A 15,827-nucleotide genomic window follows, 5' to 3' on the forward strand; every position below is an offset into this window, starting at 1 on the left:
TTCTGCTGGGGAATGAGCTAGAGAACTTGGCCTGGTGTCTCTGTTGTGAAGACCTTTTTATTTCCCGTCATTTTAGCATTCTGCTGTTTTAAATCTATACTTTAATTCTCGGCATTCTAGGTTTTATTATGGTTGCACTTCTATATAGTAGTTGTAAGATTTTATATTGTTTTATGCTGTACTTGTAGTTTTAATTTTTGTGAACCATCCAGAGAGCTTCAAATTAAACAGCACTCTCCCATCCATGTTCCCTGCAGCTGCATACATAGGAAACTGCATGCTATATCTTTAACATGGGGGGGGCATGTGGACTGTGGACAGCATGTAGCACCCACTGCACCTGTTACTCCCCACTACCCCCTGCTCCCCCTGAAAAAGGTTTTTTTTTTAAAAAAAAAAAATTAATGGGGAAAAATGGCTTTGGGACTATAACAGTGCCGTCTGGACATCACTTTTCTTCTTTCTTTCTTTTTTCAAAAACTAATGTGTAAATCCTTTTCAGGTTGCTCAATATACTGCAGCCCAGACCTCCTGATGTTGCCCAACCCTGTTTAAATGTAATATGTAGTTTGAACTTCAGTTAGCCAATAAACAGAATGTTCCAAAAGCAGTCAGAAAATAATCTAAGCAGAATCTGTGCAAGAACCACCAGGTGGAAGCCCTGCCTTTTTCAAATGTCACTGTTCACAGTTTGGGAATTTGCATAGTAAGTAGTCAACACATGTAATGCTAGATTATAAACCAATGAAAAGTGGAGAAAGCTTACCAAATTATAAAGTTCATTGTTCCCTAGGTCCAGCTCTTCTAATCTATGCAGCTGGGCAACTGACCTAGAAAAACAAGAAAGCGTTTTTTGTACACGACACTTTAAAAGCAGCCTATCAGTATTTTTACCTTATTTATCTAATAATAACATGTTTTAAAAAATGAATTAGAAGCTGCTAATTCATACATGTCATTCCACTGTCAACCATCTAAAAATATTGCAGGCGGGTGGCGGGAAGAGAAAGATGGTAACTAACATCATCAAAACAAATAATGAAAGAACTTACTCAGGTAAATATGTCAGCAGATTCTCTCTTAATTCCAGTGATGCCAGGTTATATAGGCTAAAAAGACAAGTGGAATTATATTAAACCGTTGTGATTTAAAATAACTTTAAAAATAAAAGTGATTCAAAAGACATGAAGAGTATACATTGTAAAGTACAAAATGCACCACATTAACCAAACATGTGGAAGCTTTAGGAAATGGCACTTTTATGGCAGGAGTGAGGACAACCTTGGGTGATCCAGGAGCAATTTCCACCACTACCCCAGACACCCCACAGCTGCTGAAAACAGGGGAGGGGGAAATAAAATTAAAATTAAGTGGCATCCAGAGCTGTTACAGAGTGCCAAAACAGTCAAAGTTACATGGTTTGCAAATTGATTTTTCTTCTTTAGGGATCCCGTAGGCAGATACAGAGCACCCAAAATGTCAAAATTAGCTTACAAAACACTAATTTGACAATTTTGGGCCTTGGTAACATCTCTGTTTTGATCCCCCTCCAAAATAATGTTAGGTCCCCCCAAATTGGGTGTGTGTGTGGGGGGGAGCACATGTAGCTTGAAGGCCACATATTGCTCACCCCTGTTTATGATTATGCACATCATTACCCCCTTACCTCCAGGCTATTGAGATACATTGCTAAGAGGATATTGTTCATACTTGCAAAACACTGATTGATCCAATCTGAGCTATCAGTACTCAAAAGGTAACACTGAAAGCTTTCAGGAAGGAGTTGTAGCTCAGTGGTAGAGCACTTGCTTTGCATACAGCAGGTACCAGGTTCTATCCCTGGCATCTCCAGGTAGGACAGGAAAAACTCCTGCCTGAAACCCTGCAGAGCTGCTGCCAGTCAGTGTCAACAATACTGGGCTAGGTGGGTCAATGGTCTGATTCAATATAAGGCAACTTCCTATGTTCCTTCAGCACTAAACCTATCAATGAAACTGTATTGATACATAAAATCCAGAACTTATTGATGCGACAAATTCTTACAAAATGAACATGTTACATTCCTGAGGCAAATAAAGAATTATTTTCAACAGTATTATATGGCTACTTGTACCACACAAAATAAACATAAAATGGTTGAGAATTAAGAAATGGAGTAGGAAGGAAAGGGAAGAGCTGAGTTGTTTGGTTGTATCATCTAATGGTTATTTGGCAATGTAAAAAAATCCCTCCAATGGTATTAAGAAGAAAATACATCCTTATTTTCTAATTTGAATATAATTTTACTTGTTTTTAAAAAATTCTGACGTAACGGGTTAGAAGAGTCATAGAATGCTCAGTTAAGCACATTTCCAGCTAGTCAAAACTTCCCACTTACGGATTTTTCATCATAATAAGTGACATGACACAACTAAGCTTTTCACTTATACCCCATCATAGTAAAAGCCTATCATCACCATAGTAACATTCACTCTTCCCCCACCCAGATTTTATTTAGGACTAAATGGAACACAAGAAATCAGACATTATCCCAATACTATAATCTGCTTTAATCCTCCAACCTCCTAGAACAACATAAAAACAGAAATATGCCCATCTTTTCTACATCATAGCAGCCTTTGCTTTACATAGCAATGAATTCCAGAGAGGCAGCCATGCTCATCACATGTAAAAAACATACAAGAGTGCTGAATATTCTTAAATATTAAGAGTTTTTATCATGGCATCAGTTTTCATGGACTAGAGCCAACTTTGTCAGATGCACAAAGTATTAGTGGGCAGATATATGCAGGTACAGGGGGAAAGGCTGCCAATATTGCAGCCCAAAAGCTATAAGATGAAAGGGTAGCAGTTCAGCTGTCACATTGTCATGCAGAGCCTAAATGCATGCAAGTTAAGAACAGAGTAACCCATTTACAAGAATACAGTTTTCCATGCTATGCTAATATAACTCTTAAAGAAAAATAATTATGTCCTGTACCAGGAAATATAGTCTCTACTGAATAGAATCAAATTCGATTATTAAATTTAGTTCAGCAATTTCAACAGACTTTGAAGTCTGTTGTCATTATACTTTAAAGCAGAGGTGCAAAAAGTGCAGCTTGTGAGCAGCCCCCAACACCTCCAACACCTGCTGCAGCTGCCAATTTTTTTTTTTGCAAAGTTTCATTTCCCAGTGACTTCCTGCTGCCAAAGATTCTCTAGGAACGGGTCTTTTTATGGTAGGAACCATAGAGCTCTTTTAGGGTGTCTCACAGATTGTCTTTTAGAAGATGATCCGCCATGCAGAGACTTGTTACTTATTGCTGCTGCCAGGAGGCAGAGTGAAGCACAGTTTTTATTACCACGGAAAACGTAAGAATGGAGGAAGAGAAGGCTGAAATAAAATGAAACGTTATTCATTAAAAAAAGATGAGATGGAATAAAATAAATAAAAGGGGAATAAAATAAATATATGAAAAAATAGATGGGATCTAATGAAATGTGAGAGAGGAAACAAAGTTGATCTCTTAGTAAATAGCTTTTATTATACAAATCAGACAAATCAACAGCATTTCAGGTTATAGACTTCCTCAACCTCCAGCCGTCTAGAGCGAAGATCTCTAACTAGCTTTGCACAATACTAGATAGATTACCTGAAGATCCCTTTGATGGATGCACCATTGCTATGAAAGTTCCACTGAAACTGGTGCAGCCCACAGTAGGAAACCTGAGTTGGTTTTCTAGTCACACCCTCAGGAAGATCCCTAGGGACCTCTTTTGATGGACCAACCTTGGTCCATCAAAACACCTTACTTCCTGAACTTACTCCTCCCTCTTGACCTGATGACTGGTTCTGGCATCTGTCACGCCCAACTCTTCCCTCCCCATAAGATCTTGTTTTCCTATAGATGGTGATGGTTCAAAGTCAAACAGAAACAACTGATTCATTGGCATCTGGACAGATTCCTCTCTTCCCCTCTCTTCCTGTTCTTTCTCCTGAAACTTTGGTCACTCCCCTACTGCTTCGCCTTCTTCCTCATTGGACTCTGAGTCAGTTCCCATTCTCTCTCAAGATGCTTCTGCAGAGGTGCTGGGCCCAATCATTACTGTGAGGGTGGGGGGAGAGATTGTGTGTGTTTGTGCGCATGCGGTGTGTGCGGCTGTCAGGAGCAAAAAGGTTGTACACCCTTTTTAGAGTGACATTTAAGTTGAAAAATATATACCTGCCATGCCCAGTTCTGCTGCCTATTGATAGTATTCCACCATAACCACTTGCTGTACTCAGACATAAGATTGCACTATCATAGTTGTCTCCATGTCTGCCAAGGAAACTTCAGGATGGGACTTGATACCTCCTCAGTCCCAGCCCACTCCACCTTCCTTTAACCATTTAATGCCACTTTACAGGCAGGAAGGCTCAAATTATCACTTGTGATATCATCTGCAGAAATCATAGCAGTGTTAATTCAGGCAACTGTGTTGACACAATTCCCTAGGTCAATCTGCAAAACTAGCAAAATCAATAACACTAGGAACACTAGCACCAGATGAGTTGACTTGTCAGTTACTTGTACAACAATTCACAGGGCTGAACATGAATTTCCTTTTCACCATAGAACACAGTCTTCCCCAACCTAGCCTTCCTCCTCTATATCTATTGGACTACAACTCCCATCATCCTCCAGTCAGTCACACAGAATTATGAATTTAGACCGGTGGGTCTATTCCACAATAACATTCACAGTGTAATCTATTTTTTTAAATGCGAAGTAACCTCAGAAATTATTGTAAGTACACATTTTGAATACTGTAATGGAAAAACTGAACAGTTTTCCAGCCAAACTTTCAAAACTGTGTTTTTGGAGCATTTACAAATACCATGCAAGAAGATAGCCAGACCAATGCAGGGGAGGATGCAATTTCTTAAGTAATTACAATTGTTGTTTTTCCTCCCTCAGCATTCCAGATGTCTGATCTGCTTGAAGTATGGGACCAATTAGATGCCTGAGGGGATTACATTCCAAAACATGCCCTTTCAGTAGAACCAGCTTGTTGGCTCACTTTCAAATCAGAGCTGTGCTTAGATATGGCCATTTCTCATTCAAATGTAAATATTTTTTAAAGAAATGGAGGCTACATGTTAATACAGCTAAACAATAACTAGAATTCAAGGTGCTTCAATGTTACATATGCAAAGAAAATGCACAGCCCTAACCATTTCCTACTGAAGGTAATATATTGCTATTTCTGACAACTATATTTCAGTTTCTCAGCATTTCAAAAGTGGACTATGTTCTACTTAGTAAGATCTGACTTGAGATCTTGGATGATAGTTTCCATTAATATAAGTACTATACATGTTGGAAAATAGATGCACTATTTATTTATTTATTTATTACATTTCTATACCGCCCAATAGCCGGAGCTCTCTGGGCGGTTCACAAAAATTAAAAACATTCAACATATAAAACAACAGTATAAAACCATAATATAAAATACAATATAAAAGCTCAACCAGATAAAAACAGCAGCAATGCAAAATTACAAATTTAAAACACCAAGTTAAAAAATTTTATAGACTGTTAAAATGCTGGGAGAATAAAAAGGTCTAAAGGCATATAACGTAGGTGCCAGGCGAACCTCCTTAGGGAGCCCATTCCACAACCAGGGTGCCACAGCAGAGAAGGGCCTTCTCCTGGTAGCCACCTGCCTCACTTCCTTTGGCAGGGGCTCACAGAGAAGGACCCCTGAGGATGACCTTAGGGTCTGGGCAGGTACATACGGGAGGAGGCGTTCCTTCAAATAACCTGGCTCCAAGCCATTTAGGGCTTTAAATGTCAATACCAGCACTTTGAATTGGGCACGGACCTGGACTGGCAGCCAATGAAGTTGTAAAAGGACTGGCGTAATGTGATCTTGCCGGCCAGTCCCTGTTAGTAACCGTGCTGCCCTGTTTTGTACCAGCTGAAGCTTCCGGACCGTTTTCAAAGGCAGCCCCACGTATAACGCATTGCAGTAATCCAAACGAGAGGTTATCAGAGCATGGGTAACTGTAGCTACGCTATGACTAACCCAGTTAAGATACTTTTTGGCAGATAGGGGATCTTTAAACAGATGAGTCCAGATGTCGCTAGGGTACATTAAAAGGATCTATGAACCTGATTAAGAGATTGGCCTTCCTTAGCTTTTTTTATCTGGAAGTTTGCTTATGCACCAGCATATATACTAACATAATACATTCCAGAGATTCTTCACTTCCAGTATGAAGAGGACTTCCAGTTATTTGTGACTGGGAAGAATGTTTTACTCAGCATGATTGTAGCAATAGCATGCTTCTTAAACATCAGTCCATTACTGCAGTGATTTTTAGAGCTATCAACACAGCACTAAAGGCATAATATGATAGGTATAAAGGAGAATTACACTGCACTGCTGCAGGTGGCAATAGGCTTCCAACAGTGTTACCAGAGGTAGAGAAATACTAGATACAGGGGCAACATTGCCTAAAAATGGGGGTGGAAAATGGAAGAGAAAAACTTGTGGATTTAAAACAAACAATTTTTTTCCACTTTTACAACACAGTTTTTCTTCTTTTGCCTTTTATGCTCTGTTACATTTAAAATTTATGTCAACTGATATTTGTCCAAATAATTCGCATTTGACTACAACTACATTTTCCCAGCCAAGTCTTAAAAAATATGTTTATGGGTGGGGTGGGATGCTTTGGGCTCATTACTGTTAATTTATTTTATACTCGCTATGAAATTCTGGTATCATGGCTGCATGACTTGGTAGAGGCCCCATCATATACATTCACATGTATTGTCTAGTAGACCTTTTAGCCACCAGCACTCCTTAATTTTGAGGGTGCTTGCTTAACTAGGGGTATGTGAAGCTTTTATTGTATTTTGTCTGCTTCTTATGGTAACCCTATCTCCCTCCAGGTGAACAGCTCCTGGTTAGCCTTGCAAGTTTTCAACAGAAAACAACAACCAAGGACTCCCAACATCAACAGAAGCAGTGTAACCATGAATACTGCCAATTGTAATCAGTGGAAGCCAATGGCTCCCCATTGAAGTAGCTTCCATTGCTTGTAATGCTCTAAATGGTAGCACCATACCTGCCTGCCCGCCCCTCCCCACACACATACAACAGGAAAGTATGTTTCAGGATTACTTTATCAAACATTCAGCTTGAACAGTTGCCATACTTTCTAAGAAAGTGGCAAAACTGAGTGAAAATTCAGCCAAAGGCAGCAAGGAAGGTCTGTTTCCCCTCGAACCTCATTAACATAGCCATCAATTCTATTAAAAGTTTGTGTCACCAGCCTTCCCTCTCTCTCTCTCTCTCTCTCTCTCACACACACACACACACACACACACACTCTCTCTCACACACACATACACTAAGCATAAGTTCACTATAAGGTACCAGCCTTTCTGCCAATTAACAGTGCCAGCAAAACACAGCTACTGAGCAGCTACTACACGTTTTCAGCATTCTTTCTACACCACTCTAATAGCTGAATTCTTTTTCTTTCTCTGTCTTTTTTCTTTTCTCTGTTTGGCAATATCAGAAATTGTCTGGGAGACACAGGTAACACCTTATTCCAGTGAAACTTCACGACATTAATAGCAATCTCTCACCTTGGTGTTGGAGAGATTTCAGGGAGTGGGCATTCCTCATTCATATGTGGTGGCCATGCCCCCATGTTGCAACTTTTTGGAGGGTGTTTGTTTGTTTACCTTTCAGCAGTAACACAGAAAACCATTCTTTTGGAACCTTTATCAGCACTTTTGTTAATTTTCGTAGACCACCAAAAAAAGATCCTTATTTTATTCAAGGATCTTATTTTATTCAAGCTAGTTACAGCTCAAATGGCAATAGTGAGAAATTGAAAATCAGCAGCAGGCTAATCAGTCGAGCTCTGATTCTCAAAGGTTTGGCAGATCATGTTTGCAGAAAAATTAGCAGACCTCAACAGACTAACTAGACTCTGTTCGAAGAATGGAAAGCAGGATTTATTTTCAGTAAAATTCATTGGTCGCCAATATAAGAAACTAAAGATATGAGCAGCATATTTAGTTACTGCAGCTCAGCAAAACCATCATGTTTGTATGCAGGCACAGGCATTAATGCAGGACCTGGAGAGAAGCCACAACTTGTTTTTTAAAAAAACAGTTCATTGTGAGTTTCAGCAACTTTGAAAGATGTATAGTATGTATTATTAATTGTACTGCCCTCATGTAACACACTCGGTAAATGTCCAGGCATGTATCCAGGACAAGCCACCACACAACTAAACCCAATCTCAACTAATAATCTGTCACGTACAACATCTAGAAACCTGATCGTACAAGTAGTTTCAGCATACTGAATACAGGGAGTTCAAGGATCCATCCCACTTAATTTTAACCTGTATCCAATTTCCTCTGCAAATAGACAGGGATACAGCTAGAGAACAAGATATAATTGTATATAATGTACAGAATGTGTTTTGAATGTATGACCCCGAAAATTATGCTTTTTTGCCTATAGTATAGTTTCTAGCCTTGTTTCCCATTTTTCGCGTTCAATACTACATGCTTAGGTGCAGGTGCAATTTATATTTAACACTACACACACACGTGTACACACACACAATTATTCATGCTTGAATTCTAGTTCACCGTAAGATGTCACATACACTGAACTATTGACTCATGCCCATTGTACAACTGATACTGAAGTTACCAAGTAGAACTTAACTACTTCCTGAAGATCAGGGGATTGTGTTATTTATTCCTCTTTACAAAGATTTAAAATCAGGCTCCCCTAGCTTGTATGTGGGCATAACAGCATGCATGTTATATAAAAGAAAACATTCACAAAGGAGGAAAGCAAAAGTGTGTTCCCTCTCCTACACCTATGGAGACAGGCTAATTATATATTACTGCATTGCATTCAATAATCTCTAAATTCAACAATTGTAATAGGTAGTTGAAAAGTCCTTTGTCTCTTGAGTTTTCAAAAGGTAGCATTATTATTGTGATAGATTATAAATGCTGGCCAGCTGTACTTATAGCACTTTTTGTTCACATAGGATGATTGCCAGGTCTAGGCTTCTATCTGTCTATTATTATTATTATTATTATTATTATTATTATTATTATTATTATTATTATTATTAGGCTAAGACTAAGGCTAGACAACCTGGCGCCCTTCAGATATTTTGTAGTACAACTCCCATACTCCCTGCCATTGGCTAGGGCTTATGGGAATTGTAGTCCAAAACTTCTGGAAGACATTCGTTGCTTACGCCTGATCTAGATTATATATTGTTTAATGTTAAACAAACTGAAAAAGAGCATTTTTTATACCAAAGTGCTCAGAAAGATATTCTCTATTGTAGCTTCTCTCAACCTGGTACCTTCCAGATTTTTTTAAATGACAACTTTCAGGATTCCTGACTGCTGGCCATGCTGGCTAGGGCTGAGAGAAATCGAAGTCTAAAACATCTGGTTGTGGAAAGCATATTATTGCTTACTAAAAGTATCCCAAAATTGCCTCTCCAAAAGCGTCGTCCTTCAGCCCTTTTTATGTGTCCTTCTTCCTTTTGTATACAAATTAATCTCCCTTCAAATAAATAAACTTACAAAATGAAGCAAAAGCCATTTGGAAGAACCAGTGTGGTGCAATGACTAAAGTGTTGGGCTGGGAGTCAGGAGATCCAGGTTCCTTAGTCCCACTTGGCCATGGAAGCCCACTGAGTGACTCTGGGCCAGTCACAGACTCTCAGCCCAGCCTACCTCACAGGGTTGTTGTTGTGAGGATAAACATAGAGAGGAGGAAAATGTACACCGCCTTGGGTTCTTGGAGGGGAAAAGGCAGGATACAAATGCAATAAATAAATAAATAAAATCTCAAGCTTCAAATTAAAATATAATTCTTTGAATTTACATTGAATTCAAGATATACCATGGCTAAAATTAAGCTAATTGTTTTCACAGAATGATTTTAGATACCATTTGTCTTTAAATGCTGGACATGTTGGCTAGAGGTAATGGAGTTGTAGTACAGTATGTCTGGAGAGCACCGGGTTGACGAAGGCTGTTTTAGACTACCCTTTTATGCAAATTTTATGCATAAACTTTCTCCAAATGTCCAAATTTAAAATCTGTATACATTTTATTCTATTAAATAGTTATATAATTTCATAACAAAGGATATCATATACCTACTGATGCCCCTTTGAGTTTAGATTATTATTTTTACTTTTCTTTACTTTTGTAATTTATTTTGTGTCCCGCCTTCCTACAAAAAAGGCACTCAAGGCAGCCATTATAGATCTGGGGGAAACTGTCTTAACCAAATCATGCTCTCATAGCCTGGAGTCACTCTTCAAGCACCCCCTGTCCTGGTAGAATTTAAGCTCTGCATTTGAAGGCAAGGAACATTATACTTCCAAGACTATTCAAGAGGGAATAATAAGGTTTAAGGACGTTAGTGTCCAAATAAAAGGGGTGATAACTTAAACATTGCTCCCTATTTAAACATTGTTAAATTAAATTAAAAACGTACATACAAATTAATGGCAGCCCTCCAGCTCATGATATTTTTCCACTGAGGCTTATAGTATTGAAAGCACGCCACCACCCTTGTCTTCCTCTGCATGATACATCACAGAAATAATGAAACAGCAGCACAAGAATACCACAGATATCACTGCTCTGCTTGAAAAACCCACAGATGCATGTTTCTTAGCACAGCAAAGCACAGATCATCATTCCTATGAAATGCCTGGAAGGGGATTGGTCCTGAACATATTAGCATAAGAAAACCGATGTGTATTTATCAAGTTGGCATCTTTATGGAGATGCTTTCTTACAATCATTTTTCCCAAAAGAGATGACATATTCATAGAAATACAAGTTGAGTAGTTAAAGAACAACCTAATGAACTCTCTGCTGACATGTTTGATGAGCTCTGGAAAACTGGAGGCTGAAGCTTTCAAGTAGACGTGTAATTCACTGCTGTTAGGAACTAGGTCTTGTTTTGGATAGGACTTTACAGTGTCAGAGTTATGGCTGCTGGGAATTTAACTGTATAATACTCAAGACGGCCCTAAAAACAATCTTCTCCAACCTCCAGTTGTTTTGGATTACAATTTCCATCATGGAGCTGATGGGATCTGGAGTACAAAAGTTCTAGAAGGCAGCATGTTGGAGAATGCTGAGCTACAGTATTGTGGAGGCAGTGCTGGAATTCAAGGAACACCAGGGGAGAAATAATACAAAGTGCTCATCCAGCAGCTGCAGTTCCAGCTACAGCTGCTTGCCAGAGGTAGCCATAGTGCTATGCCTATGAGAAAGGGTCATTCCCTGTCTTCCCTCCCATTCTGTCTTCCTAAACCACCTATGTAGAAGAGAGAGTCTTGGAGGAGGAGCCTACACAGTATGAGTTCCTATTCCCAACACAGCAATCTATTGATACTTTAATAATGATAAAAATAGATCTCACAAAGGAAACATCAAGTCCAGTGGGAACTATTCAGATCATCATGAAGAGCCTAATAATGCAAAGCCAGTGTGGGGGGATGGTAGCATTTTTCGTAATTAGGTCAAATATTGAACTCTACACACATAGCCAAGTACTTGTAGCTTTTTGGTAAGCAGTTCCCCTTGCTCCGACATGCATACACATTTTAACAGTGTGTTTATTGTCAGGGCAATTAAACAGAAAAACACCCACTTGTGCAACAGAATTGGCAGGGTGGGAAATTAGCAGGGGTGTAAGTGCTCCATTGGATATTGTCCTTGGGGTCAGTTCAGATGTTACAAAAACCATAGTTTTTTTGCCAGGAAGATGCACAGGCAAAAGTTTTGGACTTGTGTATTTCCCACTCCTTCCTTTGCATGAAAGGAGAAGGCGGAAGTTTAAAGCTTTCCTTTCAAGTTTTGACTGAACCAGTTTCCCATTATATCTGAATTCAGAAAACTGTTGTTTGTTCTAACCACAATTCGTTAACAAACCATGAAACCACAGTTTGATCAACATTTTTGAATCAGCTGTGGTTACAAGACATGGGTTCCTGTATTGAATATGGGATATATGCAATGCATTCAGGGTATTTGAATACAAGGTATTGAGAAATAGCAGGTACTACACTACAGTCTGTTCAAAACTGCAACTGGAAGCTTTAAACTTCCTCCTCTTTCATGCATGGAGGAAGGAAAAGCTCATAATCATAATGCTTAACCATGGTTCAGCATTTCGTCTTAGCCAGGACAATCTCCAAGAGACTAAGGCCATGGCTAGACCAGGCCTATACCCCGGGATTGTTCCAGGATCATCCATGTGCATCCAAATGACACACAGGGGATTATGGGAGCAGGCAGGGACAACCCCTCCATTTGCCTGGGATAATCCTTAGGTCTAGCTACGGCCTAAAAGTCAATCACACATACTGTGTTCTGTGTATTCAGTAATGCTTCACACATGACATAACACTTCTCCCACCCTGATATAAAAAGTGTCATATGTCAAACCAGCCCTCACAAAAGATGATTCGACATTGATATAATGCTTATGCATGAGATGATGGCTGAATGGAGATTTGAATTGGGGACTTGCCATCTTGCTTTTTAGAAAACATATTGCCTCGTGGTTCAGGCTGTTACAAGTATCTAGATGACCTAGGGCACAGTCTTAAATTGGTCAGACCTGAGACCCACCTTGGACTCCCAACCTGCAACATGGGATCCACTTTCACAATTTTACACATGGCAGCAACAGCTTTGCCGCGGCCCATCTGTACTGATCTCACAACCCACTTTTGGGTTACGATGCACTGGTTGAAGATCATAGAATCATAGAATAGCAGAGTTGGAAGGGACCTACAAGGCCATCGAGTCCAACCCCCTGCTCAATCACTGACCTAGGATACTTGCAACAGCCAAAAAATGTTTTCTATGCATTGTTCACAGGTTTTTAGGATTATATATGAAGTATTTCACTGATGCATTTCAGAAATCAAGTATCTCATTAAAAAAACAAAACTGAACTTACTTTCCAATATTTTCAGGTAATGCTTGTAGAGAGATATCATTCACAGAGAGACATGTTAGATTCTGCAATTCAGGAAAGCTTTCAGGCAGCCTACGTAAAGAAAGCTCAGAATCAGTCAGGGACAGCAAAAAGGATAGATTCAGTTCTCCACTGCAGAGAAGTCCATTATGATTAATGTTTCAGCAGCTATAGGCTGAACTTTGCTTTCCTAGTCTTTAATTATTATTATTATTTTTAAATTTAAAATACGTTTATATCAGCTTTTAAGGCAGTTTACAAAATGCAAGACATAGACTATAAATATTAATGAACTAAAGTAGCATATGAACTAAAGTTCATTTTAACAAACAAACAAAATCACAACAGTTATAACAGCTTATAAAACATAGACCAGCATCAATATTTATTCCTCTAATACAATACTTAACATCAGGACACCAGTTAGTGTTATGCTGTCCACACTACTGAAGAAATCATATGCTTGAGTTAGCACAAGAAGCTGCGAATAAATGACTCATTGTTGTTAACTGCATGGTTTTAAAGGATATTTTCTTTTTTAAATCTGACACTTTTGTTGGAGGGGTTTTCCTTCCCCTTTTCTTTGAATTGTTTTCTGCACAGAACTATTTCCCCAAGGACTTCCTCTCTCACTCAACTAGGCCGCTTGCCCTGTAATGCGCCACTACATACTGTTTGAAAAAAGCAAATCAATAGTTCATTAAAGTGGAGCAGAGCCACAACACTGAATCTAAGCAGACCGACAAAAACCAAACAATATCAATCAGCTTCAGGGATTTGTCTTCTTGATCCTGCAGGAGAGAAAAATGGCCATCATCCATGGGAACTCGTTTGGAAGCAAGAACCTGTTACAGACTGGGTATCATCTATTAGGCTCTTGTAAAATAACTAAGGCTTAATTGGATTGAAAGTAAAGATTACTTTCTACATGGGCACATTGCCTTTAAGCGATTGATTAAATGGACTGTTCCCATCTAAATATATGTTGTGTTTTAAGCAGGAAGCAGTCAGTTGTTGATAGGATTGATATTCTGAATAGGAAATGCCATAACTTTGCTAAAGCTATGCTTTAATGACTGGGAAAGCAATGAGGAAGCACATTAGACTACTAGAGGGACAATATCATGTGCCTGCCATGTCTCACGTGAGATTTTGAACTCCACAACAGCCAAAATTCATCTCCTATGTCTGTTCTCACAAGCCCATGCACATTTAAATTGCAGTTTTTCTTGGTAAAATACACAGGAGCAGCAAATGATTGAACCTCCCCACCCACCACCATATATACACACACAGTTCCCTGCTTTCAGCTAAGAGCAGCCACATATATCATTCAGAACTGTCACACAAGGTGCATTTCTTTTGTGTTCCTGCATCTTTGATTAAGTACGATGACAAACACAAAGCAGCTCAGAGGCTTCTAAGAAATCCCATCAACTTTCCTTCAGCCTTTTTGATACTCTCTAACCATCTCTCTGGTTCACACAGAATCATCATGTTTCAATCAGCTGCTCTGGGGGAAAAAAAATAGTCTCTTTGGAAATAATATGGGTCCACATGTTTGGGCAGCCTCACAAATCATGAATAGCTCTTCAACTGCTCCCCACCTCACCCCAGCCCTTTTCTGTATAAACAGATTTAATTCAGGGTTCTACATTTTTGTGGGGAATCAAGTCTCTAGCAGAGATAAATGAAACACAGTTTCCACAAGCCAAGCTCTGCCGTAGTAGAAGGAAACCATGGAAATGTGCAGCTGATATGGACAAAGCCCAAGCACAACTAGGTCCCTTGGGACCATTTCTGGAGCTTCCGGGGATAAAATGGGCTCCCTCCAAAGCCACCGGAAAAGAAGATAGGCCAGAACAAGGCTTCATTACTGATTTGTGTTTGGGAGGAAGGTAGTGCAGTTGCTTTATTTATTTATTACATTTATGTCCTATCTTTTTTCCTCCAAGGAACCCAAGGCAGTGTACATAATTCTCCTCCTTTCCATTTTATCCTCACAAAAACAACCCTGTGAGGTAAGTTTGGCTGAGAGCCTATGACTGGTCCAAAGTCACCCAGTGAGCTTCCATGGCCAAGTGGGGACTAGAAACCAAATCTCCCGACTCCCAGTCTAACGCACTAGCTACCACACCACACTGTCTCACACTAGTCACAGTTGAGTGAATAACAGGTCCACCTTCTAATCCTAGGGCACATTTTACAAGAGGCTCCACAGGCAATTGGACTGTGCAGTAAAGGCCAATTGCCAAGGGAAGTAATCATCATTAAGTAGCACAGAAATGTCAAATTTTTAAATTGGCTTTCGCTAAAGGATTAATGACTTTCCTATCATTTTCAGTCCTGTCTTCAAAGCAGTGAGCATTTGAATTTACCTATCAAACAGCTTAGTCCATCAGCAGGAGTGCACAGAGACAAACCTCATATTTAAACCAATCATGCAGAAGAAGCCACAGACAAGATCTTCTTTACACTCATACTTGTAAGACTTCAACCATTTTTGTAGTTCCACAAGAATTCATTCCATTCGTTGAAGATTACCTGGTGAGGGGATTCCCACTGAAGTCTGCTACCTGCAATGATTTGCAAAAGGAGATGCTTTCAGGTATTTCAGGAATATCTGCAAGACAGAAAATAGCACAATGAGAAATGGCAACTGAGAATCTTCCATTCAATTTTTATTTTAAGCATCAATGCATTTTAAAATCCCACAAAGCAAGACTATTTTGTAAGATACAGTCTAGCAATTATCTTTCTAAAAGAAATGACAAATGTTG

General features: G+C 39.3%; 1 protein-coding gene across 1 annotated transcript in view; it reads right to left on the reverse strand.

Annotated features, from left to right (window-relative positions):
• LRRC1 (leucine rich repeat containing 1) overlaps positions 1–15,827 on the reverse strand; it is a 79,871-nt gene that overhangs the window by 34,485 nt on the left and 29,559 nt on the right. Inside the window, exons 3-6 of the mRNA XM_063125050.1 lie at positions 15,592–15,670; positions 13,030–13,119; positions 1,053–1,109; positions 767–830 (exon numbers count right to left, since the gene is read on the reverse strand). Coding sequence (XP_062981120.1) covers positions 767–830; positions 1,053–1,109; positions 13,030–13,119; positions 15,592–15,670 — 290 coding nt within the window. The remainder of the gene's footprint in view (positions 1–766; positions 831–1,052; positions 1,110–13,029; positions 13,120–15,591; positions 15,671–15,827) is intronic.

Source organism: Elgaria multicarinata, chromosome 4 (genome assembly GCF_023053635.1).
Source record: "Elgaria multicarinata webbii isolate HBS135686 ecotype San Diego chromosome 4, rElgMul1.1.pri, whole genome shotgun sequence".
Taxonomy (NCBI): Eukaryota; Metazoa; Chordata; class Lepidosauria; order Squamata; family Anguidae; genus Elgaria; species Elgaria multicarinata.